Source organism: Salvia splendens, chromosome 5, assembly GCF_004379255.2.
Source record: "Salvia splendens isolate huo1 chromosome 5, SspV2, whole genome shotgun sequence".
Lineage (NCBI taxonomy): Eukaryota > Viridiplantae > Streptophyta > Magnoliopsida > Lamiales > Lamiaceae > Salvia > Salvia splendens.
Genome location: NC_056036.1, coordinates 6,857,227 through 6,883,247, shown reverse-complemented (window position 1 = coordinate 6,883,247; position 26,021 = coordinate 6,857,227). Strand labels below are relative to the sequence as shown.

Genomic DNA, 26,021 nt, shown 5'->3' with positions numbered 1-26,021 from the left:
GTTTTATCCTCTTAGATTTATAGTTGATGTTTATTTAAATTCATATTGAAATTTATTCATATATTGTCTATTGTATAAAATCCATCAGACCATTTATTATTATTAACTATCTTAATCAATATTTTAACTAAACATATAATCATTATATAGTTTATGTGTAATGGTAAAATAAAAAAATAGAACTACGTTGTATAGTCATTCATAGAGTATTAAACTTATTGTGTGCGATGCTAATATACTATTATAATTTATGTATATATCGATAAAAAAAAGATAAAAATACCAATTGTTATTGAAACTGCAATTGTCATTTTAAGTCATTACAAAATATAGTTGCATTGTGGCAAAAATATAACGTGGATGCTCAATGGGGGGAGGGGGGACATGACGCATTGCAAGCGTCCCATCCCCCACGTGTAGAGGGAAAGCGTGTTACCAATATAGCTCCACCAAGAACGCATTGTCGAGCACAAGTGACGATATAGCTCAACCAAGAAGACGTCATCATGTCGAATGTTAGGTATAGATGGAGGGCTTCCATGGAAGAATGGAGAGCAGAAATTAAAGAAGGCATAGCCCCACAAGTCTATCAAGATAAGATGGTCCACAACAACTATTATTATGTACGAACACTTATACCCATCTGCCTAAGAGTGTGAGCCCAAAATCTCCATGACAGAGAGACACACACAGGTATCAAGAGATAGAGAGTGGTCTGTCCCTTACCTAAATCCCAATAATTCCTACTTTTTTCATACCAAATTCCCATCTTAAATTGATCAAGTTACAAAATACTAATTAACTAGACAGCTTCTAATTACAACTGCGGCTGCTGCCATTTAGTTTTTCTACAACATATTCTTGGATTCTTATCTATTTTCCTATCATCATAGTTCAGACATTATTCTGAGAAATCACTTGACCAAATTCTAGGAAGAGTTGGGCATCTGATGTGCTAATGGAAGGGCAGTTGATCAAGTGAGGAGTCTTGAGATTTGCATAGCAATCACCCTTGCTGGACGGGAGAGACACCGGAGGCGTCAGTTTAGCATCCGGAGGGGGCACTAGGCTCCCGAGCACACGAACCACCTCATGCATCGTTGGCCTATCCGATGGCTGTCGCTTTGTGCACAACAGGGCAAGTTGAAACACCTTCTTTATATCTCCGAGATCCGAGCACGTCTCCGTGATCTCGGGGTCCACAGTTTCATCACTGAGCTGTTTGCTGCCTTTTCCAGAATCTGATCACCAAATCATAGTCCTTCAAGAAATGAAGTCCTTAATTTCCTATTTTTATTATAAGGTAGAAATGTTAGAAAGGAAAATATGTAAGTAAGGAAAATAGGTAAGCAATGAAAAAAATTAATTAGGGAATGAGTATTATGACAAATCTTGCCAATTTTATGTAACCCTTGGCCTATTTAAAGGAGGCGTACCTATTGTAATTCTCTGAACAAGTTGAATGAATAATACTCATATCTTTCAACATGGTACCAGAGCAAAGGCTCATAACAAAATCATCATAGCCTAATACCTTTCCCGACCAAGAAGGCGGTTATTTTCAACCTGCAACATGTCAGACGATGAAGAGAAACCAAATATGGAGGAGACACGATTAAAGATGAGTAAGAATGTTACTCTAGCCGTTAAACTCAACGGGATGAATTATCCCCTATGGAAACGGCTGATGAGAGTAGCCATCGTGGGAAGACGAGCAAACAGGTATATCACCGGTACACCGCAGCCACCGGAACCTGGAATGAAGGGGTACACAGAATGAGAGGAAGCCGATATGACAGTGTTCTCATGGATAATTGACAACGTCGAAACAGAAATTGTTGTCGACTTTGTACATCACCAAACCGCGCAAGCTCTGTGGGAGAGCCTACAAACTACATTCGAAAGTACTGCAGATCCATATCTGTTGTACGATCTAGAGGAAAAGGCAGGCAGAATCGTGCAAGGGGAACATGGGCTAGAAACATATTGGCGACATCTCCATGGAATCTGGGTCGAAATTGACCGATGCCAACATCAACCTGTGGATTGCTGCGACAAGGGGATTAGCCAACTTCGAACGTATATAGCAACACGACGGCTGTTCAAATTCCTAACAGGCTTGAATGCAAGATATGACGGGATCCGAAGGGATATTCTCAAGGAAACCCCGTTGCCCTCAGCCGAGACCGCATACGGTCTGGTAAAACGAGAAGCTACGCGGTTGAAAATCATGCTGGCGGCAGACATCGATCTCCAGACCGGCGCAATCAACGATGGATCATCATCGGGCCAAGTCGGACACGGGTTCGCCGTCAGAAACCAGCCACCACCGCGACCAAAACAGCCACCACCACGAACCGCCGCGCAACAGCCCAATCGCCAAGGCGGTTTCAAACCTGACAAATCAAAATTTTGGTGCTCTCATTGCGGAAAACAAAGACATACTCGAGATACATGTTTCCTCATCGTTGGATTTCCGGAATGGTGGGATGAAATTCAAAAGGCTAAAGCTCGATTAGCCATCAGAGTCGAAGATGGAGACAGATTATTTCTGCAATGAGCAGGGAATAGGGAGATGACTAACACCCGTGGGAGAGCAGGAGATACCGGTCCTCAACCGGGTAAAGGCGGCAGGCCCGGCGAGGCAGCCTTCACGGAGAAGAAAGGAGGCGGGTCATATGGAGGTAACGGACTGGGGTTGAGAAACCCCGATCCCCAATTTGATTTTCAGAATAAACCCCAAAGCATGAGTAATTTAATTTCTGGTCCTTATAGTTCAGAATATATGCAATATGACCCGGGAAAATTACAGTTAGGACCCCAGAAAAACTATATTCTACGTTTGACCCCAAAACTGTCTGAAAGTTCCGTCTTAAGCCCAAATCGTTTTGCACCCTTGGAAAATATACCTATTGCATGCATTGCCCAAAGTAAAATTGACCTTAAGGAGAGTGAGTGGATTTTTGATTGTGGGGCAACTGATACTATGACCTACGATCTGAAAGATTTTTGTGAATTTAATGGGGCAACTAAAAGCCAAATTCAAACTGCCGATGGAGAGTTGACCGCTGTGGGTGGGAGTGGAACCATTGAAATATCCCCAACCCTGAAGCTTACAAATTGCTTCTATGTGCCCAAATTATCTCATAAACTTATGTCTATCAGCCACGTGACGAAAGAATTAAACTGTACGTTACTAATGCATCCAAATTTCTGTGTATTACAGGATATCAGGACGAGGAGGATAATTGGGCGTGGCACTGAGCGTCAAGGTCTTTATTATGTGGATGAGATTACTCAATAAGGTGGCACCGCGATGCTTGCTCACGGATCTGCAAATCGGGAAGCTTGGTTGTGGCACCGTAGATTGGGGCATCCATCCTCGGGGTATTTAAAATTGCTTTTTCCAAAGTTTACCCATTTTAAGGATATTACTTGCGAATCTTGTGTTTTGGCAAAAAACCACAGACAATCCTTTAGATCAAGTGATACTCGTGTTAAGACTATTTTTTCTCTAGTGCATGCCGATGTTTGGGGTCCAGCTCCTATTGTTGGTGATCATGGTTTTAAATATTTTCTCATTTTTATGGATGACTGCACTAGATTGACTTGAGTATATTTTTTGAAGCATAAATCTGACGTTTTTGAAAAATTTACCCGTTTCTTTACAATGATCCAGACACAATTCCAAACCACGATCAAAATTCTTAGATCCGATAATGGTAGGGAATTTGTTAACAAAGACATGACTGATTTTTTTAAAGAAAAGGGGTTAGTTCATCAAACTACTTGTCCTTACACTCCTGAACAAAATGGTGTAGCTGAACGAAAGAATAGGATAATCCTAGAGGTCACGAGAGCCCTGTTTTTTGACTCAAATGTTCCTAAATTTTTATGGCCCGAAGCTGTTGCCACTGCTATCTACCTGATTAATCGTTTGCCTACAAAAATTTTGGCTATGAAAACTCCTTTGCAGACTCTCGCATCCCTTACTGATATTCCCCCACCTCTCATACTTCCGCTCAAAATCTTTGGTTGTTCCGTTTATGTGCATGTACCGAAACACGAAAGAAGAAAATTTTCTGCATGTGCAATAAAATGTGTTTTTTTGGGGTACGGGGTAAATCAGAAGGGCTATCGATGCTATCACCCGGGGTCTAGGAAGGTTATAACAACCATGAATTGTAATTTTCTAGAAAGTGAATACTTCTATCACACCCAACCTCGGGGTCGTGGGGGAGTGCTGTTCAGGGAGAGTGTGATAAAATTGGACCCCTCAGTTTTCCGATGCCACATCCAAGTATCTCGAACGTGGAACCAACAGAACAAGCTAGTGTCACTGCCGAGTCAGTCACATCTGCTGTAGAGCCTCCTCAACCTCCTACGCCTGAATCGAGTCCTCCTCCAGTGATATCCGAGGTAATTCCTGAAACTTGCTCAGAGCCTCCTCAACCGCCTACGCATTCTTACATGGGGAACTGAAGAAGCCCATTTACATGGAGCCACCACCTGGATTTGTTGGAGATTTCGAAGGAGGAAAGATTTGCAAACTAAAACGAACACTATATGGGCTAAAACAGTCACCTAGAGCTTGGTTTGGGAGATTCTCTGAGGCAATGAAGAAGTATGGGTATGAACAAAGCAACTCTGATCATACATTATTCTTGAAGAAAAGAGAAGGAAAGATTACATGCCTCATCATCTATGTAGATGACATGATTCTCACGGGAGATGATGAAGAGGAAATAAGCAAGCTAAGGAAGAATTTGTTTGCAGAGTTTGAAATGAAGGACTTGGGATTACTAAAGTACTTTCTGGGTATAGAAGTGCTAAGGTCAAAGAAGGGGATCTTCATCAGTCAGAGAAAATATGTACTTGACTTGTTAACCGAGACATGACTACTGGACTGTAAGCCAGCAGATACTCCTATGGTTCAGAATCATGGTCTGCGGATAGTTGAAGGAGCTGAAGCCACTCACCGCACGAGATATCAACGTTTAGTTGGGAAATTGATATACCTATCCCACACTAGACCCGACATAGCTTATGCAGTTGGAGTAGTTAGTCAGTTTATGCATGCACCTCAAGTAGCTCACTGGGAAGCAACACTGAGGATTGTTCGATATCTGAAAGGGACAGCCAACCATGGGATTCTATTCGAGAATCATGGATTCAAGGATGCTGATTGGGCAGGGAACCCAAATGACAGAAAATCAACTGCTGGATATTTTACCTTTGTGGGAGGAAATCTTGTCACGTGAAGAAGCAAAAAATAGAAAGTGGTAGCCTTGTCAAGTGCAGAAGCTGAATTTCGAGGGATTAAGAGTGGGTTGACTGAGATTCTGTGGCCGAGGAAATTGATGACTGAGTTGAACTTAAACTCACAGAAGTCATGTAAGTTGTTCTGTGATAATAAGGCGGCAATCAGTATATCTGAAAATCCAGTTCAGCATGATCGGACAAAACATGTCGAGGTGGATCGACATTTCATCAAGGACAATATAGAGGCCAAGACGGTAGAACTTCCTTTTGTGAGATCTGAAGATCAGTTGGCGGATATACTCACGAAAGCTGTCGATGCAAGAAGCTTCCATGAGGTATTGGGCAAGTTAAGTATCGGTAATCCCATTACTTAACTTGAGGGGAGTGTTAGAAAGGAAAATATGTAAGTAAGGAAAATAGGTAAGCAAGGAAAAAAAAATTAATTAGGGAATGGGTATTATGGCAAATCTTGCCAATTTTATGTAACCCTTGGCCTATTTAAAGGAGGCGTACCTATTGTAATTCTCTGAACAAGTTGAATGAATAATACTCATATCTTTCAACAGAAAAACTTACCAGTTGATGGAGATTGGACTCGTTGTCCACGACTTTCCATCCGGTAAGCAGCTCGAGAAGCACAATCCCATAGCTATAGACATCAGATTTCTCTGTTAGACGGTTTGTCCGAGCATATTCAGGATAGATGTAGCCAATAGTCCCCATCAAAAACGTCGACGTGTGAGTCTTGGATGTGCTTAGGCTCTTGGCGATGCCAAAATCTGTGAGATGAGCTTCGTAGTCCTTGTCGAGTAAAATGTTGGACGACTTCACGTCCCTGTGGATGATCCGAGGGCTACAATCATGGTGAAGATATGCGAGCCCCTGTGCAATGCGGAGACGAGAGTTCCAATCAAGTTTCTTCTTCTTTGTATTAGCTACATTTCTACAAGTACAAGCTAAAATGTGTGACTATTTGTATCGATAAAAGATCAGTCTAATATGACTGTTTGAATGAAGAATTTACAGGTCAAATAAATCTGTTAGCTTCCCAAGTTCTGGGGGAATACGCCCTGTGAGCTGATTATCGTTCAATTCCCTTAACAAATGAAAGAAGGTATTAGAACCGATGATCGGAGAAAAGCTTTATCGTATCATTAGAAGTTGAGATTCATACGGATAGTGAAGTTTAGTCATATTTCCAAGCTCTGGGGGAATTGATTCAGTGAAGTTTAGTAAATGCACAAAACATTACATAATGTCATCTAATCTGATTGAACGCCACGGTAAGAAGAACTCAGTTACTTACAGTTTCTCGGTGTAAGTTAAATTTCCAAGAATTGGCGGGATCGTTCCACTCAACATATTAAAACTTAGGTCCCTGAAATAATGTAGTATAAATTTATAATTCAAACGTGAGAAAAACAAGGAACGTGATGGAAACGAGAATGAAAGGTGCTTACAAAACTGCTAATGCTTGCATTAGGCCAATAACTGATGGAATCTGCCCAGAGAAATGGTTATTCTGCAAGGACCTAAAAGAATAAGGATTTGTTAGGCATCAAATATTTTCTATGCATCATAAAGTAAGCCGCCACAAACCTAATGAAAGGAAAAACTTACAAGGTAGCAACTTGAAGAAATCCTATATTGAATGGAACGTCTCCCGTGAAATTGTTGTACGACAAATCCCTAACATCAACACACAATATTTAACTTAATTACATCAACCATGTTTCATAATCAGAATAAACTGCCAGTCAGATACATACAAAACCTGGAACGAAGTGCAGTTGCCGATGTTTTCAGGAATCGAACCACTCAAGCTATTATTTCTAACATCACTGGCACATTAAAGATACACACACTCCTCAGAAAGTGTAAAAAATGCAACGTGTTGAAGGAGGTTTAAGTGATTTGGGAAGGACGGATAACTTACAAATACCACAGTCCGGTTAGCTGGGACATATCCGAAGATAATGAACCTTGGAGGTTGTTACCTCTAAGTCCCCTAAACCAAAAGCAAAAACTGGAAATAAAACCACCATTCTTTATTAAGTTGGAGCGATAAAAGCCAAAGTAAAGAGCATTAAACTCACAGGTATTGAAGAACTTCATTCCAGTATAACAATCTTGGTATTTCTCCACTGAACCTATTCTGAGCCAAATCCCTGGAGCAGGAAAAGGAAACAGTTCATCACAAATCTATCGCCATCGTAGTCGAAAAGAGTGGGATATCAAATTCTAATGGCACTCACAGAATTTTCAAGTTAGGAATCTGCGAGAGTGTTGAAGGGATATGACCAATTAGCTGATTATTTTTCAGAACCCTGTCATATATTACAGGTGACGAACGCAATAGTAAGAAAATAAATTTGATGCAAGTAAATGTGAGTATCAAATAATTGCAATTCGACTGGACTTACAAAGTCTCTAGTTGCTTAAGCTTTGAAATTGAGAAGGGGATATCCCCAAAGAGCTTATTGAATGATAGGTCCCTGACAGTAATGCAATCGAGATCATCATAAAATTCGAATGCAAAGAGGTTTTAGCTCAATCCTTCAGATTATTCCATAGCATCTCAGATTTTTAATCTAAATTTACATTGATGAAGATATGAACTTACAAGCTCTCTAAAGAAGAGCAATCCCCAATCTCATCCGGGATTTGGCCGGAGAGTTGATTCGCCCTCAAGTCACTAGTTTGAGATGGAAAAACATGGAATTAGATAGCTAAAAACTTATGCAAAGTGGAAAATAAAAAAAAAGTACTAGTAATCTACATAGAAACCAGGCTCTTTAGCTGCCCTATAGCATGTGAAATTTCCCCATCAAGATTCAAGCCTGAAAGATTTCTGCAACACATATTTCAAGAATGATAAACTGAAATCCAAAACAATTAATAAAACAAAGAATTAGCAAACATTGAAACTAAAATATGAAAAAAAAATACTCCAGAAACTTACAGTGAAACCACATTGAAGGTGGCATTATCACAACCGATTCCTCTCCAAACACAATAGTCTGAAGATGGAGTGTCAGTCCATCCAGTCATACAACACATTATCAACATCTCTAAAAGACTTCTTTACTTACAGCAAAACAATACCTTATCCACAAAGTTCAAGAAAAAATTAAGCCAAAAAATATCAAAATAGGAAAAGAATGTCTCATCTGGTTCACCATCAAATAAAATACTAGGAGTAGTACTAGATTAAAAAACTCACACACATTTGAAGGTTAAGTAATAAAATGATTAAAATATTAAACTCCAATTCCATGCCCTAAAATAAGCCAAGAATGATGACATGACCCAAGTTTTTAAAAGGCCAACCAACACTCACCATCACCATGACACTCCACAGAAGCAAAGGTCAGCAGCATCACCAGAAATCCAAGAACATATCTTTTGCAAGAACCAGCCATAGCCCACTTCTCATAGATAGAATTACAGTCTATCTAGACCTCCAAGATGAGATATTTTTACACCTAAAGTGACAAATGGGGAAGTTGGATATCAAGCTAGAAGAGAAAGTGCTACACTAGGCAAAAGGTTGGAGTCTTGGATTCACCTAAATGAGTGAAAGGGAGAGAGTGAAAGGAGGGAGATGATGAACAGGAATATAATTACAAATGCGGTAAAGATTGTTGAAAAATGTGCAATGGAAAGAAAGGGCAGGCTCTGGCTTTAGCCATGTTCAATCACATCGTATTGCCAGACCGCCCTGCAGAGAGAGGGATATGTGTTGAGAGAGAGAGAGGGATATAGTGCAGCTATTGTATGTAAGTAAATGTGGAGAGAGAAAGAGAGAGTGGTAGATGCGAATGTGGAATCGCGAATTATTTTTGAAGAGGGAAAAGGTTAAAAAACCATCTGCCAAGTTTCCGCTGCACCTCTCCATCGATTCTACTCTCTCATCAATCATCCATCTTCTCTCACTCCTAAGTAAATTCCCACAACAAAGTAGTATTGTACTGCATTAAATCTTTCAGATAAAACTTGTCTACAACTCCAATATTTGTCCCTAAGCGGATAATGCTGCGTTGAAAAAATTGTTATTAGTGCTTCTGTTGTTTTGATATCCGCAATTTTTTTTAGTTTCTCTCATTTTTTATATTTAAAAATAAATTTATGCTCTTTTTTCTCTTTTTTTTTGTTTAAATATTCAATGGTATTTCATTCCTTTAGATTAATTTTACCTTATTTTGGATCGTATTTTATTTTAAAATTAGATCAGTTTTAAATAAAGAAATTTTGTTCATTTATTATATTCTTTATTAATAACATTTAATTAATTTTTATTTTTATTTGTCTTACTTTATTAATTATGTATTAAATTTTTAGATGGCGAATGAAATATTAGTATTATTATAAATTAAATGAATTAGTGGAATATGACATCCGTTACCAAAAATAACAAAAGTAAATTAGACAATTAGTAGGATTAGACAAAACTAACGAAATGAGATTCATGAAGACCGGAGGTAGTTCTTTTAACAACCTAAAAATATTGTGATTACGTGTAAAAAGAATGATCATACCTCAAAGAATAAAATAATTAGCTTCACAACCTAAATATATAAAATGACATTCTATAGGGTTAACGGTTGCATTATCTAGTTAAAGAGTAAAAGCAAAAAACAATCAAATTGGCCACTGTTTTTAATGGAAAATTTTGGACTTAAGAGAACTATAGTAGGAAATTGGCCACTGTTTTTAATGGAAAATTTTGGACTTAAGAGAACTATAGTAGGAAATTGGCCACTGTTTTATAAACAAATAGTACTATCAAAGTGGCCACTATTTTATTAATGGAAAATTTGGAATTAAGAATTATAGTAAAAAAATACTATTGTTAGGAATTGAAGCTTTGCATGGCACTCTGAAAAATGACAATGCTTTGGCATCTAAATAAAATACTCCTACTAATCTACTCAACAACAAACGAAGAATCAGAAATATATTATTTTGAGAAATTTGCAGGGACAAACGTAGCCCGTTTGTCGCAAAATGTTGTAACCCAAAATGGCCATTATTTCATTAAGGAAAATTTTTGAATTAGAATTATAATAAAAAATTGGGCAATTAACGTTCTCTAAATAAACAAATACTACTCTGTTTTACTAATGGATAAATTGGAATTAAGAATTAAAGTAAAAAAATTATTGTTTGGAATAGAAGCCAAGCATGACACTTCGAAAAAGTATAGTGCTTTGGCATCCAAACAAAATAATCTACCATTTCTCAAGAATAAAGGAAGAATCTAAAATGAGTTTGAGAAATTTCAAGTTGCGTCCAAAAGTTATAATGAAATCTCCGGACTCCGGTGTAACATCAGTTGCAAACATAGATATACTACTACATCACTATTGAGTAAACAATTTATGTATTCATTTATTTTATACTATTTGTGTTTATGGGTATTGTCAATACATTATCTGCCCGTGTTGAATACTTTCAATCACGTAGAGACGCAATCGGTCGGCAAAGTCTCTCGGCGTTGCAAAAGTGTACTTGTGTCATCCGACAACTTGCTACTGAGCAAACGGCTGACCTCTTCGATGAGTATTTGCATGTGGGTGAGTCAACCGGAATCCTATGCCTCAAAATTTTATGCGACGGCATTCGTTCTGCTTTCGGTGAGGAATTCCTTCGGGCACCCACCACTGAAGATTGTCAACGGTTGCTTCATCTTTACGAAACAGTCCACGGTTATCCCGGTATGCTTGACAGCATTGACTGCATGCATTGGAAGTGGAAGAATTGCCCGACTGCTTGGAGGGGGCAATACTTAAGCGGCCACAAAGGCGGCTGCCTAACACTTATCCTTGAAGCGGTCGCCGACTACCGCCTACTGATTTGGCATGCATATTTCGGTGTTGCCGGATCCAACAACGACTTGAACGTGCTCTATTCTTCACCACTCTTCAATGATGTTTTGAATGGTTTAGCACCGGCGATCGACTTCACCGTCAACGGAAATGCATACCGCATGGGTTACTAACTCGCCGATGGTATCTACCCAGGTGTTCGACTTTCGTGAAGACGTTCAGCAAACCGCAAGACCAGAGACGGGTTCTTTTTGCGCAGCGTCAAGTGTCTGCTCGGAAAGACATAGAGCTTTTGGGGTCCTTCAAGCCCGATTCAACATTGTAAAGGCCCCGTCTCGGTTGTGCTACGTTAAGAATAGCGCCGACATCATGGACACGTGTATTATCTTGCACAACATGATTATAGCTGACGAAGGATCGAGGGCGGCTAACTTTTACCACGAGGATGAAGCCGGAAGCTCAACGACGAGGTTTCCCCCACGCCGAGGTGTGCATACGACGGTGGGCGAGAGGATCGAAATAAGACACACAATGCGCGATACCAGAACCCACATTCAGCTACAAGAAGACCTAATCAAACACATTTGGGTGAAATTCGGCCACAAGTAGTAGATTTTTTTAATTTTATGAATTTAATTATGCAATTTTTAATTTTTAGAATTTTAATTATGTAATTTTTAATTTTTAAGATTTTAATTATGTAATTTTTAAATTTTTAGTAATTTGTAATGGTATCGTATATTTTTAATGCATTTTAATATTGTGAAATTATTTTTAGTAATTAAAGTATTTAAATTAAATAATGGAATGGTGGGACCCTTGAGCATGTCCTTGCGGAAGAGCATGAGTGTGGGTATTGTGCTATTGAGGAAGAGCAGAGAGTAAAAAATTAATAAATTGGGTCCGGGCCCACATCCGTGCTCTTGCCAAATATCACGGACTTGGATGCTCTTAGATTTGCATGGTTGTTTTCAACTAACACATCAAATCAAGATCGAAAAAGGGAAAGAAATGAATATAAAAAAAATTTGATGTCAATTATAAACGGAAGTTTTCATTATTATTCACAAGTTTATAACGATAAGCGAGAGATTAAGAACCTAAATACTATTCTTAATTCAGGTATGTATTCCATTAAACATATGCATATTGCTACATTTGAGTACATTCTTTGAGGATCGATCATTTAATTCATTTTATACCTTCTTTATCTCCCCATTTTGAATCTTTTCAAATATTTTCTTCATATACACAAATATTTCGGATTTATTTTACTCGAAGTCACTTACATTTTTCACTTTAAAATGATGTATTATTTGACACATTTCAACAACAATATTGCATATATAATCTCTAACCATTACTACCTTCGTCTACATTAAGTGTCACATTTAGTGTGTGCACGAGTTTTAAGAAATGTAAAGAAAAGTGAGTTGAATAGGTTAGTGAATTATGGATCTCACTTATAGGGGAGTGTTATATTGCTAACTCAATATTTAATTGCTAACTACAATTAAATAATAGTCATTAGATATTCAAATCAAGGGCCTAGATCATCAGCAGCCCTGTAATGTCAATACGATCAACAAAAAAACGTAGGTCAATTTACAACAAATTAGTTGTAACTAACTTTTGAAAAATATCCCATAACTTTAAAACGCATATAATTTTCTCGATTTAAATTATTTTTTCGCACAACATATATCAAATCAAAGATAATTTCATAAGGATTTCAACGAGATCTCACTTGCATACGTTCCGATGTCAAAATTTGAAAAAAAAATTCAAAATTTTTCATAAATTTCATTAACAGTTTTATATCAATGCAGGACACATAATATGTCAATACAATGTTTGTACAATGTCAATATGAAATTGTATTGACATTTTCATGTCTTTGTGTTGATGTATTTCATACACCGTATTGACATTGTGTTTCTAAACCCTAAATTTGCTAGTTGCTATTATTTTTTTAATATTAAAAAATGAAAAACGAAATTACACATGGCAAATTATAGACCACAAGATTTCTAAAATACTATGGTCTTAAATTAGCTGTAGTTAGCAATTAAATGATGAGTTAGCAATTGATCACTCCCCTCCCACTTATATATATTAATTTTATAATAAAATGTGCGTAAAATTGATTGATGGAATGTGAGGTCTACTTACCATTTATGGTCAAAGTGAAATGTAGCCATCAATTCATTAAATTTGATAGTATTTGAAATCTGCCGTCAATCCTTTTCAGAGATGGGGTTTCTTTTTGTTAGGATGTCTTCTATTGTTGACAATAGTTATCGCACTGCCTCTAGAATCCAACGCCAACAATGACCCTTTTCACTATTTAGACATAAATAACTTCAAGTTTTTATTGATATGAATGATAGGTGTCATATAGTAGTAATATAATCATTCCGCTAGTCATTAGTTGCCTCATTTGAAATACACACCGATTTATGATATGTGATTAAATGTGTGAAAAAAGTTAGGAGAATATGATTATCGGGTTTATATATTAGTAGTATTAGTTTTATAATAATATTATGAGCAAAATGAGTTAGTGAAAGTTGAGATCTTTTTACCAAATATAGTAAAAATAAAGTATGATATGTAATATAAAATGGCAATATATGACATTTAACGACTAAAGTTGCTTATCATTATAGTAGTCAGTAAATTACTCACAAGAAGTTGCTTATCATTAAAAACTTCAAACTTATTTCCACAATTACACAATACGAATCGAGAACATTGATTACGGATAAGATAATTGTATATGAATTAGCTAGGCTAAAGATAGAATTCGATTTTGGTGGCATCGAAAAAGGAATTCTGAGAAGATTGATGTAGGATTTCATTGAAGAATCAATTTACAATAAATTCTTGCGATTTTATCCTCAGCTGGAATTAGTTTATATGTCTTCTTATTCTTCTTCTTGAAAATTGGACGTTACACCGCATAATTAAGCTTTAAGAAGCAGAGGTAATTTTAGTGGAAGAGTTGAATCAATTTAAAACAACACACTCCAAATTAAAAGCAAGTTGATACATGGATAATGAGGGAAAAAACCAACTTGGAAGAAGTTGATGAAAAAAACCCTCGAATTGAAATGCAGTGACAACTCAATTTGGTAATGCGAAATTGAGTGAGGGATGATTGAGAGGTGTAGTTTTTTCGACGACAAAGTTGAAGTTGTAACAGCTGACGCCGGTGAAAAGACCATCGTCATAATCAAGTTCAGTGATTTGGCCGGTGGTGGAGCTCCGCTCCTGCTGCGTGTACGAGTAGGGCACATCGCAGGTCCCCATGGTTGCCACGTATCGAACCGACGCCACGCTCCTGGCCGGCACAGGGATTGTCCCCGTAGCCGTGACCGACGTCGTCCTAGACCTAGACTCTCCCCACTCGAACGTCGTATTCACCTGATACCCGATTTCGATGGTTGCTCCCGCGATCAAAGGCACCCCCGCCGAGATGGTGGTCGTCACCCCCGCCGTCAAAGACAAGCTTCGGCTGAAGGTGTAACTGCTGGAGTCTTGGTACGTGATCTGGACGGCAACTTCGCCTTGTTCGTTTGAGAAGTTGGCGGCGGTGGTGGTCCCAGCCACGTATGGCGTCTCCCCGTATATCCTGGCGTCCTCCATCCGATACCTCACGTTGTAGATACTTCTGTTCAGCACCAGCTCGTGCACCCTGATCCTTGCTTCGTTCGTGATTGTTGTAACCGCTGCGTTCAGGCACCGGTTTATGTTTCCCCAGGAATGGAGTTGGCAGATCCTGTTGTTGCCCACGCTGCGCAGGGCGATGGTGTTGTTGTCGACTTTTATTGGCCAGAAGAGAAGGTTTCTGTCGTCGATGGACGGGTCCATAGTTGATGCCCATATCCAATCATTGTGGAACCGCCACCACCTCAAGAATTTCACGACCAATTTTAGCCTTTACTTTAATATTAATATTTTTTTATATTAAAAAAAAAAGAAAATTTACCTAGTGAAATAATCAGAGTATATACGGACATGGCCGTCGGGCATGAGTTGGACCCGGTGATTCGAAATCAATTCGTTGGGATCGCTGGACGCGAATTGCAGGAATTGGGCATTTTCCGCCCAGATTCCCTTGAGGAAGTCGTCGTTGGATCCTTGGAAGGCGACGTGGGTAGGCAGATGAACCAAGGAGTCCCAATTCACAAATCTGAGAAGGCCGTCATTGGCTGAGACTGAGGATGGCGGTGACAAGTGGAAGGCAGTAGTATTAGATAGTATGACCACGCGCCACCCGGTCTGAATGTGGGTGAGGAAGAAAGTGTCAGGGCCCGTCACGGTCGCCTCAAACAGAGTACATGATCTGTCTGACATGTCTTCGCTAGGCTTGTTGGATTGAGCCACAATGGCGTCGCTGCTACTATTCCTCTGCCAGTATCTATTGGTATTGCAGAAGCGCAGGTGAATGTATGCGTTGTTGCTGGTGGCGCGTTCAGCTTCGATCTTGATCAGCGTGCTGAACACGCTCTCGTTTCTCATAATCACGGCATTAGGGTTCGTTGTCTCGCGCACTGCATGATGTCCATTGTTGCTAACGGACTCGATCACGATGAACCTTGTTAGCCTCGATGCCATCTTACTCCAACCTGTCAAATTGCGAATTAATATTTAGGCACACTTTTATATAGTAGTAGTACGTAACGCTAGTCAAACAATGGAATACACTCAAAATACTACTATTTATTCCAGAAATTAATAGTACTAGCTACAAAAGAAAAGACAAAATTATGACATAATAACTCAAATTAAATCGATGATTACCGAAATTTTGAAAAGAAGGTTTCTCTCTAGTTCTGGACCCGAGTTATGTTGTGATTTCCTTGAAATTGGAAGAGTCTATTTATAGATCAATATTATACTCCTACTTACTATTGTACCATGTGTTTTAAGCTCGTTATTCAATTAGCGGCTGTGCTAACACGTGTTTATTAAATATTTGGCTCGCTACTTTATCTTGGAATCCAAATAATAGCTCAATTATTCACTTTATCTTAGAATTCTAAGAAATAGAATTATAATTCAATTTATAATTCTAAGAAATTGAATTGAAGACTCTAATCCCAATTCTGCAAGTCCAATTCCATGACCTAAATGGAACCTAAGAGTGTCTATGTAGTGGCAAAGTCACGCCACTGTCACAAAAAAAAAAACTTGTCTGCCTAGTCATCACAACCATGACTCAGCCAGAAAAACTTGTCCAGCCACACTACAACCACAAATCACATTATTTTATCAATTGTTGGTATATTTTAATTGGACTAGAATAAAATAAATTGAAAAAAATAAAAAAAAAACATAATTCATTAAAAAAAATTGAACCAAATCTTCATTGTATTATAAGTTTTGGAATATTATAAAACGAAAATTACATAAAAACCCTAAATTAAATAATAATTCTAGAGAGATGAAAATATGGTCGTGGAAATGTAGTGTGAATGTGTGAAGTAAAAAATGAGAAAGCAGTTGTATTTGTAGAAATAAATTAAGAAAAAAAAATCCGGAAACTCACCACTGCGAAGACTGTCGTGCGCCATACGCCTCCGCCGGGTACCTGGCGCTGCCTCGGCTTACAAAAGGGCATCGTTGCGCCCCTATTATGGACACTCTAATATTGTTTCTGAAGCTCTTTATTGCAGCAAGATCTGCCCCTCTGTTGCCAACTGCGCTACGCCCCTGCGGGGATGGCCCCACAAGGTAAAGATATTTGAACACATGTTTGTTAAACATTGAATCATGAGATAATTCACATAGGATTATTAACGTTAAGCTTATGTGTGTTGGCTTTTTCTTTGTGACAAAAGTTTCATCGTGCATGTATGTAATCTCGGGCCAATTCAATCATAAGCAGCTTTAGAACATTTTTAATTTTGAGCACCAAACACATTCAAGCTCATAAAATACTAAAGATAATGAATTGGAGTAGAGTAATTTAGTGAGTGTTGAGTAAGATGTTTTTTCTTTAATTAAAAATTTGGTTGTCACGATGATAATTATTACTCCACTTCTTTTCAAAAGCTCATAATTATTACTCCACATCCATTGTATTAGTTGGATGGATGTGGCCTTGTGAGAAGGCCGACCTTATCTATATGAAATCAAATCAAACACGGCCACACATAAAACATGCAGAAAATTTTATTATCTCTACATATAATAATGAGAAAAATATTATAATATCCAATTTAATAATTATACTATATATGTTCCATAAAAATAACACATTTTAAAATGAAGATTAATAAATTTCACTAGCAATTTTTAAATGGGCAAATTGCCGAAAAAAGAATATTAGCCAAATCATGGTTTATCCGACAACTTTTAAAATTAAGAATTTAAACTTAAAAAATAATTTCATGACAAAATATTTAGATTTCATATCTATAATATGTTTTTGATTTTGACAAACTCATATTTTCATAGGTGTAATTGGTATGTTTAAGTGCTAAATGCCGACTTTATCACTCGAAATCGTCTTTATCCAGCCAATTATTTTACCTTTCGGAGTTTTATGTGTTTGTTGAGTGTTCTAGGAAAAACAGCTGAAAAGAGATGGAAAAGGAGGAAAAATCCGGCCGTTGTGTATAGAAGGCAGCGAAGCAGAAGAGCATACCACCCGGCATGGTGAATTTTACTCACAATAATTCCACCCGGCCGGGTACAGTCTTGGCAGCGTGAAAGAGTCAGTGAGAGGCCAAATTATGACACCCGGCCGGGTGAATTTCCATATCAAATATTCCACCCGGACGGGTACTTTGATTTGACGCGCCTTTTTAGCATAAATCAATATTTTTGACGAAAAACATCAGAGAAAAGGGCTAGGGTTGCAGTTTACGCGATTCATTCTACACCTACCACCTCCAGCACTCACACACACCCCCAAGCATACCTTTGAGAGAGAGAATTGAAGATTGAAGACTTCCAATTTAGAGATTGAAGCTTCACTCCATAGATCGATCTCACAAGAGTCTTAGTATCTTTACTTCATGTATTTGTTGAATTCTTTTGTTTTGAACATGGTTTTCTCTATGAACATGAGTAGCTAAACATCTCTTGTAGAATTCTTGGTGATGATGCACTGATTTCATAGTTTTTATCCGTTTGATTTTGTTCTTGCCTTGCTCTTGTAGTTATTTGATTATTCTTGGGTTTATTCCTTTCAATTGCTTGATCACCAATTACTTGTGTAGGACTAATTAGATTAATCGGGAGATGAAATAATTAATCTGGAAATAAGAATAATGCACACCTTAATACAATAGAACTCGGGAGAGTTGAGGTTATGAGTGTGGTCATTGACCTAATCGAGCTTTTGGGAGTTAGGAGTTTAGGATTAGAAGGGGACTTCGATCCTAGCCCATAATCTACAGGTTTCTCACCTCGGGAGGGGGTTTAATCTATAATTGTGGTCGGCTTAGTAACTCTAGAGACACCAAAAGGTAAGGCAAATCGATTGGATAAGAGCTTGGAATTGTGCATCGGGTCCTTGAGTTCTGCAATTTTCTCCATATTATCTTTCCACATCCTTTTCATACCGTGTTTCCTTTACTTGCTTACTATATGCTTTTATTAGTTGTTAGAACAAACCAAACTTTTCTTGATTGTCTAGATAGTAGTTAATTTTTGTTCGTGGTAGTTAAGTTGATACAAAATTGTCTCTGTGGGATACGATACTCTTGCTTACTAATTGCTACACTAGCCCCGTACACTTGCGGGTATCACTTGTGTTAAAATAAGATGATTCAAGTTTTTGGCGCCGTTGCCGGGGATAATTGTGTGTCATTATAGCTTAATATCGTGATAATAATTGAGAATACTAATCTAGATTTTACTCGCTTTATTTGTACTTTTTATTTTGAGTTCTCTAATAGATGTGTTCCATTGTTAAGGTTGTATGCACACGCGTTCTAAAGGTCCACCTTTAGAGCCTATCGATCCCGACATCGAAGCATCCAACAGAAGGAGGAACGCGCAGAGAAGGTTAAACCAAAGGATTCGGGTTTCTTCACCCGCTCATAGGCGTCTACCTTCTCATATCCAGAGATCTCCATCAACCAGTCCATCTCCACTTCCGTCACCTATACAGTACGAGCCTCATTCTCCAATTCTAATGGAGAACGGAGGGGAGAACAACAATGAGGATAATCATGAGAACAACAACGAGGATCCTGTCATTCGTCAACTCCGTCTGCAATTGGCCAACATGCAGAGGCAATTGGATGAGCAGAACGTGAGGCCAGTGCCCGTACAAAATCAGTTTGCCTACAGACAGGTTAACAAGTTACTAATCCACCAGTTAACAATGCGGGGATAGCGGCCAAAAGCTTTGAATTGAGACCGGGGTTGATAGACAGAGCAGAAGCAAACGCATTTGGTGGAACAGGTGCTCAAACGCCAAGCAGAGGGACTGGTATGACAGCATGTGTTTTAACTCTGTGCCCACATGGGATGCAATGGTGGAGCTGTTCTTGGAGAAATACTATCCACCTAGCGAGACGCTCAAACGCCAAGCAGAGGTCATTCAATATAAGATGCAACCTCAAGAGAACATTCTGGAGGCATGGAAAAGGTTCAAGCAGTTGATGAGAAGATGCCCCAACCACGGGTTAAGCCCGGGGCAACAAATCCTAACCTTCTACAGGGGAGGCACGCTGGAGGCAATGCGCAAATTGAACATGAACGCCGGAGGATCTCTCTTGAAGTTGGGAGAAGCTGAAGCACTTGAGGTGATTGAGAAAGTGGCTTCAAATGATGAGGGATGGAGAAACGATAGAAGCAAATCCTATAGGGTGGCATCCACCTCCGATTTTGATAGGATGGATACAATGTCCAAGCAGCTGGACTTCCTAACTGACAAGCTTGGGTATATGGGAACAAGGCAGGTTGGGACTGAGATGCAACAAGGAGTCGAAGATGTAAACTACGTTCACCAAGGTGGCAATAACAGAAATTTCAACAATTACCGCCCCTATCAAGGAGGAGGCAATTACAACCACTATGGGAACAAGGTGCATCCCAACTTGTCCTACGGGAACCCAAATAATGCCTTGCAACCACCACACGGATTCCAGGTATCAGATGGCCAAATCATAGAAACGAAGAAGGATGAACTGAAAGATGTGTTAATGGCTTTTATGAAACAAACGGGAGAGTGCATGAAATACTCCAACAAAAGGCTAGTGCAGATTGAAGCTAATGTGAATGACTTGAATATTCACATGAAGAGCATCGATAACCAGATGAGCCAGATTTCACAGGCTATGGGTATTCAGCATCAACCAGGCCAATTCACTTCACAAACGGTTGTAAATCCTAAAGACTGTGAACCTAGGACCGTGAACCTTTGGAGACGAGTAGTTAACTGTACAAGAGACAAATTGATCTATGAGAATATATTTCGAGTTATGCTATGCTGATAGGGAAACATAAGACGGTGAACCTAGTTTAACAGGAGGCCCGACTGTGAAAGGCTTTGGATGGTGGGGACGACAAGCTGCAAACAAGATCATGAGAAGAATCACCATGGCACCGAGGGCTATTCCGAGTATAGCTGCTTTAGAAATCGAGACTGGAAAGCAAAATGTTATGCTAATATTAGTCCATTACTTATACCACCATAAGGTTAGGAAAGTCATTTTCTTGAGATGTCACGCTCTAACCTCGCTCAGAGGGACGAGGCGCACGACAGTGTGAGCTGAGCCAATAGCCACAGAGTCCCGGATTGCCTACAAAACTGAAACAGGAAAGAGCCAAAGAGTATTAATAGCTGAATCAAAGTCACGGTTTTAGGGTTTAAGAAACTTGAGGAATATCCGACCTCTCGGGTGGAAACCTTGAGAAGTTTTTGGCCGTGGGAATAAATCCGACAAGATTGTTATATGACACGTTCCTGCAACAGAGAGAGTGTCAAACCATGTAACTGCATTGCATGTGTAACAAATTAAACATAGTTTTGACAGTAAACCTACAGCACAGTAAGACTGAGGCAGTTGGCAAGCGACATCACATCACCGGATATATTGTTGTATTCCAGCTTCCTGCGAACAAGTCATAAAAGGACCGTTTAAGAAAATAATGATAATAACGAAAGATAGCACGCAAACACACACACACGCACACACTCTGCTCTTACAGCATGAAGAGATTTTGAAGCTGGTTAAGCTCTTCCGGAATTTGACCTGAGAGGTGATTGTTTGAAAGATCTCTAAGCTCAGGGCAGTTCAACAACATTCTCAATAATTTCTTACGTGACATTTCATGATTTTCTCATTTCACAATATCTAATAGTAGTACTATATATTGGATATGATCTAACTCTTTAGTCGTTAAAAATACTCCAACACAATTAAACGTGAACTCAACGCATTGGGTTTACATTCTTAATTCAATTTGCGTGTTGTATATGATGATCATAATTTTGAAATTATTTGAGCTGCAGTGAAAAATATTAATCAGGAGATTGTTTTGGTTGCACATTAGTCGAATCAGTGTTTCTTGTACAAATTGATTTGGCCCACAACTAGAAAATGGGGGAAATGTAACATACAAAAAAAATTAATGTTAAATTAACGTAGTGCATAAATTTCTCACTATAAATGAATATAGGTGCATTATGATTGATCATGGCCATTGGAGAAAAAATTCCCTAGTCCATGTGCATGTACACCATATGGCAATCTTATTTGGTATGCCTCACTAATAAAATCTTGCCAAATGGAAATGTGTAGTATACATGGCCAAATGATTATAAGGCATAATATGATGTTTTAAGGAAACTTTTATGATTCCCATATTTAATATATACAACCATATGTACACACAATACGTTAAATTACTAACTAATTGTCCATTTCTATTAAAAAAGTCGTCTGCCATTCAAGTAAATATATTCTTCACTATATTTATAATTTATTGATTATATCTTTCTATATATATATATAATTTTTATCTTCATTATTTTATAATTATTTTTACCGTTAAGTAACTATAAATTAAAGACGACATATTTATGACTAGTAAAGTTTTATCTTCTTAGATTTATAGTTGATGTTTATTTAAATTCATATTGAAATTTATTCATATATTGTCTATAGTATAAAATCCATCAGACCATTTATTATTATTAACTATCTTAATCAATATTTTAACTAAACATATAATCATTATATAGTTTATGTGTAATGGTAAAATAAAAAAATAGAACTACGTTGTATAGTCATTCATAGAGTATTAAACTTATTGTGTGCAATGCTAATATACTATTATAATTTATGTATATATCGATAAAAAAAGATAAAAATACCAATTGTTATTGAAACTGCAATTGTCATTTTAAGTCATTACAAAATATAGTTGCATTGTGGCAAAAATATAACGTGGATGCTCAATGGGGGGAGGGGGGACATGACGCATTGCAAGCGTCCCATCCCCCACGTGTAGAGGGAAAGCGTGTTACCAATATAGCTCCACCAAGAACGCATTGCCGAGCACAAGTGACGATATAGCTCAACCAAGAAGACGTCATCATGTCGAATGTTAGGTATAGATGGAGGGCTTCCATGGAAGAATGGAGAGCAGAAATTAAAGAAGGCATAGCCCCACAAGTCTATCAAGATAAGATGGTCCACAACAACTATTATTATGTACGAACACTTATACCCATCTGCCTAAGAGTGTGAGCCCAAAATCTCCATGACACACAGGTATCAAGAGATAGAGAGTGGTCTGTCCCTTACCTAAATCCCAAAAACACCCTTGCTACAATAATTCCTACTTTTTTCCTACCAAATTCCCATCTTAAATTGATCAAGTTACAAAATACTAATTATAAGGTAGAAAAACTTACCAGTTGATGGAGATTGGACTCGTTGTCCACGGCTTTCCATCCGGTAAGCAGCTCGAGAAGCGCAATCCCATAGCTATAGACATCAGATTTCTCTGTTACACGGTTTGTCCGAGCATATTCAGGATCGATGTAGCCAATAGTCCCCATCAAAAACGTCGACGTGTGAGTCTTAGATGTGCTTAGGCTCTTGGCGATGCCAAAATCTGTGAGATGAGCTTCGTAGTCCTTGTCGAGTAAAATGTTGGACGACTTCACGTCCCTGTGGATGATCCGAGGGCTACAATCATGGTGAAGATATGCGAGCCCTGTGCAGCGCCCAGTGCAATGCGGAGACGAGAGTTCCAATCAAGTTTCTTCTTCTTTGTAGTTCCTGCAAGATAGCATTTTTTTGACAAGATTCGACGAGTCTAGGTAATAGGTATAGATTATGATCTAATCCAACAGAGCTTTACCGTGGAGCACGTCCCAGAGGCTTCCGTTTTCCATGTAGTCGTAGAACAGAAGGTATCCCGAAGGGGAGAGTGATTATCCTTGAAGACTAACGAGATTGCGATGCTTGATGCTCCCCACCGTGTTCAGCTCCGTCTCAAATTCTTTCAGACACTGTGGATAGTGAGAGTAGAGTTTCTTGACAGCCACGGGTCGGCAGTTCTTGAGGACACATTTGTACACAGTGCTCGACGCTCCATAGCCAATAACGTATTTCTCGCTCAAATTCTCTGTCATCCTTATTATATCTTCGTACACGTGAAGAGCCATGTTCATGTGAAGGATAACGAGCTTTGGAGACGAGTAGTTAACTGTACAAGAGACAAATTGATCTATGAGAATATATTTCGAGTTATGCTATGCTGATAGGGAAACATAAGACGGTGAACCTAGTTTAACAGGAGGCCCGACTGTGAAAGGCTTTGGATGGTGGGGACGACAAGATGCAAACAAGATCATGAGAAGAATCACCATGGCACCGAGGGCTATTCCGAGTATAGCTGCTTTAGAAATCGAGACTGGAAAGCAAAATGCTGTGCTAATATTAGTCCATTACTTATACCACCATAAGGTTAGGAAAGTCATTTTCTTGAGATGTCACGCTCTAACCTCGCTCAGAGGGACGAGGCGCACGACAGTTTGAGCTGAGCCAATAGCCACAGAGTCCCGGATTGCCTACAAAACTGAAACAAGAAAGAGCCAAAGAGTATTAATAGCTGAATCAGAGCCCCGGTTTTAGGGTTTAAGGAACTAGAGGAATATCCCACCTCTCGGGTGGAAACCTTGAGAAGTTTTTGGCCGTGGGAATAAATCCGACAAGATTGTTGTATGACACGTTCCTGCAACAGAGAGAGTGTCAGACCATGAAACTGCATTGCATGTGTAACAAATTAAACATAGTTTTGACAGTAAACCTACAACACAGTAAGACTGAGTCAGTTGGCAAGCGACATTACATCACCGGATATATTGTTGTATTCCAGCTTCCTGCGAACAAGTCATAAAAGGACTGTTTAAGAAAATAATGATAATAACGAAATATAGCACGCAAACACACACACGCACACACTCTGCTCTTACAGCATGAAGAGATTTTGAAGCTAGCTAAGCTCTTCCGGAATTTGACCTGAGAGGTGATTGTTTGAAAGATCTCTACACAAAAAAGGAAATTTTTTTAATGTATTGCAACTAGGAAAGATAAATATATGATTAGTTGTAACGTTTGAGCATATAATATAATTCCTTACACCTCCATAATGCTTCTCAAATTGCCAAACTCAGCCGGTATGTAGCCCGTCAAAGAATTATTTCTTAAATTACTGCAAAAAACCAAACAATGTCAAATTTAAAGGAGTCTTGCAACTTCAAACCAAAATACCAAAGACTCACAGTTTCAAGAGATGTTCCAAGTCGCCAAGAGAGGAGGGCATGTCACCACTAATCTTATTATTTGAGAGGTCTCTGCCCGAATCAATCAAGAAATGAGATACACATGAGGGCCTTATTTGTTCAATGCGTGAAGGTATCACTTACAGTGTGTCCAGATTGCCAATACGAGACAGCTCGATGGGAATGGGACCTCTGAGATTGTTGGAGGATAGGTTCCTATCCAATGAAAGTAAATAGTGAAACTTAGAAATATTTGCAACCACAAAAATGAAATGATCAAACTTATCTGAACATAGAGAGATGATGAAATCGGAGTAAGCAGAAGGAACTCACAAATACGTCATACTTTTGAGCCTTTGAAACGCCAAGGGAACAGTTCCGTTCAATTTGTTTCCATGCACGTTGCTGTTATCAGATCAGAATAAGAAATTTCAGACCTATCGATGTAAGGAATGTTTTTTAATGCAAGAATATCAGAGTTCAAGATGAGATAGAAACTCACAGATTATTAAGGTTTGTACAAGAACTGAGATTATTTGGTCTCGGCCCCTCCAAGTGATTATTAGCTACATTTCTGCAAGTACAAGCTAAAACGCGTGACTCTTCGTATCGATAAAGATCAGTCTAATATGACTGTTTGAATGAAGAATTTACAGGTCAAATAAATCTGTTAGCTTCCCAAGTTCTGGGGGAATACGCCCTGTGAGTTGATTATCGTTCAATTCCCTTAACAAATGAAAGAAGGTATTAGAACCGGTGATTGGAGAAAAGCTTTACCGTATCATTAGAAGTTGAGATTCATACAGATAGTGAAGTTTTGTCATATTTCCAAGCTCTGGGGGAATTGATCCTGTGAGCTTGTTAGCATGAAGATATCTGTTCGAGATGATGAGTAAATGCACAAAACATTACATAATGTCATCTAATCTGATTGAACGCCACGGTAAGAAGAACTCAGTTACTTACAGTTTCTCGGTGTAAGTTAAATTTCCAAGAATTGGCGGGATCGTTCCACTCAACATATTAAAACTTAGGTCCCTGAAATAATGTAGTATAAATTTATAATTCAAACGTGAGAAAAACAAGGAACGTGGCCGAAACGAGAATGAAAGGTGCTTACAAAACTGCTAATGCTTGCATTAGGCCAATAACTGATGGAATCTGCC

General features: G+C 38.5%; 3 protein-coding genes across 16 annotated transcripts; all 3 read right to left on the bottom strand.

Moving 5' to 3' along the window:
* Positions 1-269: 269 nt before the first annotated feature.
* LOC121804449 (LRR receptor-like serine/threonine-protein kinase ERECTA) lies at positions 270-9,216 on the bottom strand. 10 transcript variants are annotated; one of them, XM_042203995.1, is made up of 17 exons: positions 8,603-9,215; positions 8,225-8,282; positions 8,042-8,113; positions 7,886-7,957; positions 7,686-7,757; positions 7,518-7,589; positions 7,359-7,430; positions 7,199-7,270; positions 7,032-7,103; positions 6,883-6,951; positions 6,723-6,794; positions 6,569-6,640; positions 6,287-6,358; positions 5,839-6,205; positions 1,639-1,754; positions 1,437-1,566; positions 270-1,287 (listed from the first exon to the last, which is right to left on the bottom strand). In XM_042203995.1, exons 1-15 carry the CDS (start codon positions 8,682-8,684, stop codon positions 1,728-1,730), a joined length of 1,323 nt encoding a protein of 440 aa, XP_042059929.1. In that variant the 5' UTR covers positions 8,685-9,215; the 3' UTR covers positions 270-1,287; positions 1,437-1,566; positions 1,639-1,727. The 10 variants fall into 10 exon arrangements, with proteins under 10 accessions (XP_042059929.1, XP_042059930.1, XP_042059928.1 ...); XM_042203996.1 differs by having other exon boundaries at positions 1,437-1,754; positions 8,603-8,747; positions 8,831-9,215; XM_042203994.1 differs by having other exon boundaries at positions 1,437-1,754.
* A 4,864-nt stretch (positions 9,217-14,080) lies between these two features.
* Positions 14,081-16,026, bottom strand: LOC121804447. Its single transcript, XM_042203992.1, has 3 exons — positions 15,897-16,026; positions 15,082-15,721; positions 14,081-15,003 (listed from the first exon to the last, which is right to left on the bottom strand). The coding sequence occupies exons 2-3, from the start codon at positions 15,708-15,710 to the stop codon at positions 14,217-14,219; spliced, it is 1,416 nt and encodes a 471-aa protein (XP_042059926.1). The 5' UTR covers positions 15,711-15,721; positions 15,897-16,026; the 3' UTR covers positions 14,081-14,216.
* Positions 16,027-18,843: 2,817 nt separating this feature from the next.
* Positions 18,844-24,453, bottom strand: LOC121804452 (LRR receptor-like serine/threonine-protein kinase ERECTA). 5 transcript variants are annotated; one of them, XM_042204004.1, is made up of 12 exons: positions 24,385-24,453; positions 24,234-24,305; positions 24,076-24,149; positions 23,856-23,984; positions 23,430-23,777; positions 22,978-23,347; positions 21,265-21,310; positions 21,101-21,169; positions 20,950-21,021; positions 20,792-20,865; positions 20,572-20,700; positions 18,844-20,493 (listed from the first exon to the last, which is right to left on the bottom strand). In XM_042204004.1, exons 6-12 carry the CDS (start codon positions 23,015-23,017, stop codon positions 20,426-20,428), a joined length of 498 nt encoding a protein of 165 aa, XP_042059938.1. In that variant the 5' UTR covers positions 23,018-23,347; positions 23,430-23,777; positions 23,856-23,984; positions 24,076-24,149; positions 24,234-24,305; positions 24,385-24,453; the 3' UTR covers positions 18,844-20,425. The 5 variants fall into 5 exon arrangements, 2 of the variants coding, with proteins under 2 accessions (XP_042059938.1, XP_042059939.1); XM_042204005.1 differs by lacking the exon at positions 21,265-21,310; XR_006051150.1 differs by lacking the exons at positions 18,844-20,493; positions 20,572-20,700; positions 20,792-20,865; ... (1 more) ...; positions 21,101-21,169; positions 21,265-21,310 and adding an exon at positions 22,416-22,685.
* Between the last annotated feature and the right edge of the window lie 1,568 nt (positions 24,454-26,021).

Coding starts and splice junctions, on each gene's coding strand:
- LOC121804449 (XM_042203994.1), bottom strand. CDS start 8,684: ATGGCTGGTTCTTGCAAAAGATATGTTCTTGGATTTCTGGTGATGCTG. Junction 7,958..8,041: donor CTAAAGAGCCTGGTTTCTAT/GTAGATTACTAG, acceptor ATCTCAAACTAG/TGACTTGAGGGCGAATCAAC. Junction 6,206..6,286: donor CTAACAGATTTATTTGACCT/GTAAATTCTTCA, acceptor TTGTACTTGTAG/AAATGTAGCTAATACAAAGA.
- LOC121804447 (XM_042203992.1), bottom strand. CDS start 15,710: ATGGCATCGAGGCTAACAAGGTTCATCGTGATCGAGTCCGTTAGCAAC. Junction 15,004..15,081: donor TACTCTGATTATTTCACTAG/GTAAATTTTCTT, acceptor GAAATTCTTGAG/GTGGTGGCGGTTCCACAATG.
- LOC121804452 (XM_042204004.1), bottom strand. CDS start 23,017: ATGGAAAGCCGTGGACAACGAGTCCAATCTCCATCAACTG. Junction 21,311..22,977: donor AGTCCAATCTCCATCAACTG/GTAAGTTTTTCT, acceptor ATCACCTCTCAG/GTCAAATTCCGGAAGAGCTT. Junction 20,701..20,791: donor GCCTCGTCCCTCTGAGCGAG/GTTAGAGCGTGA, acceptor TTTGCTTTCCAG/TCTCGATTTCTAAAGCAGCT.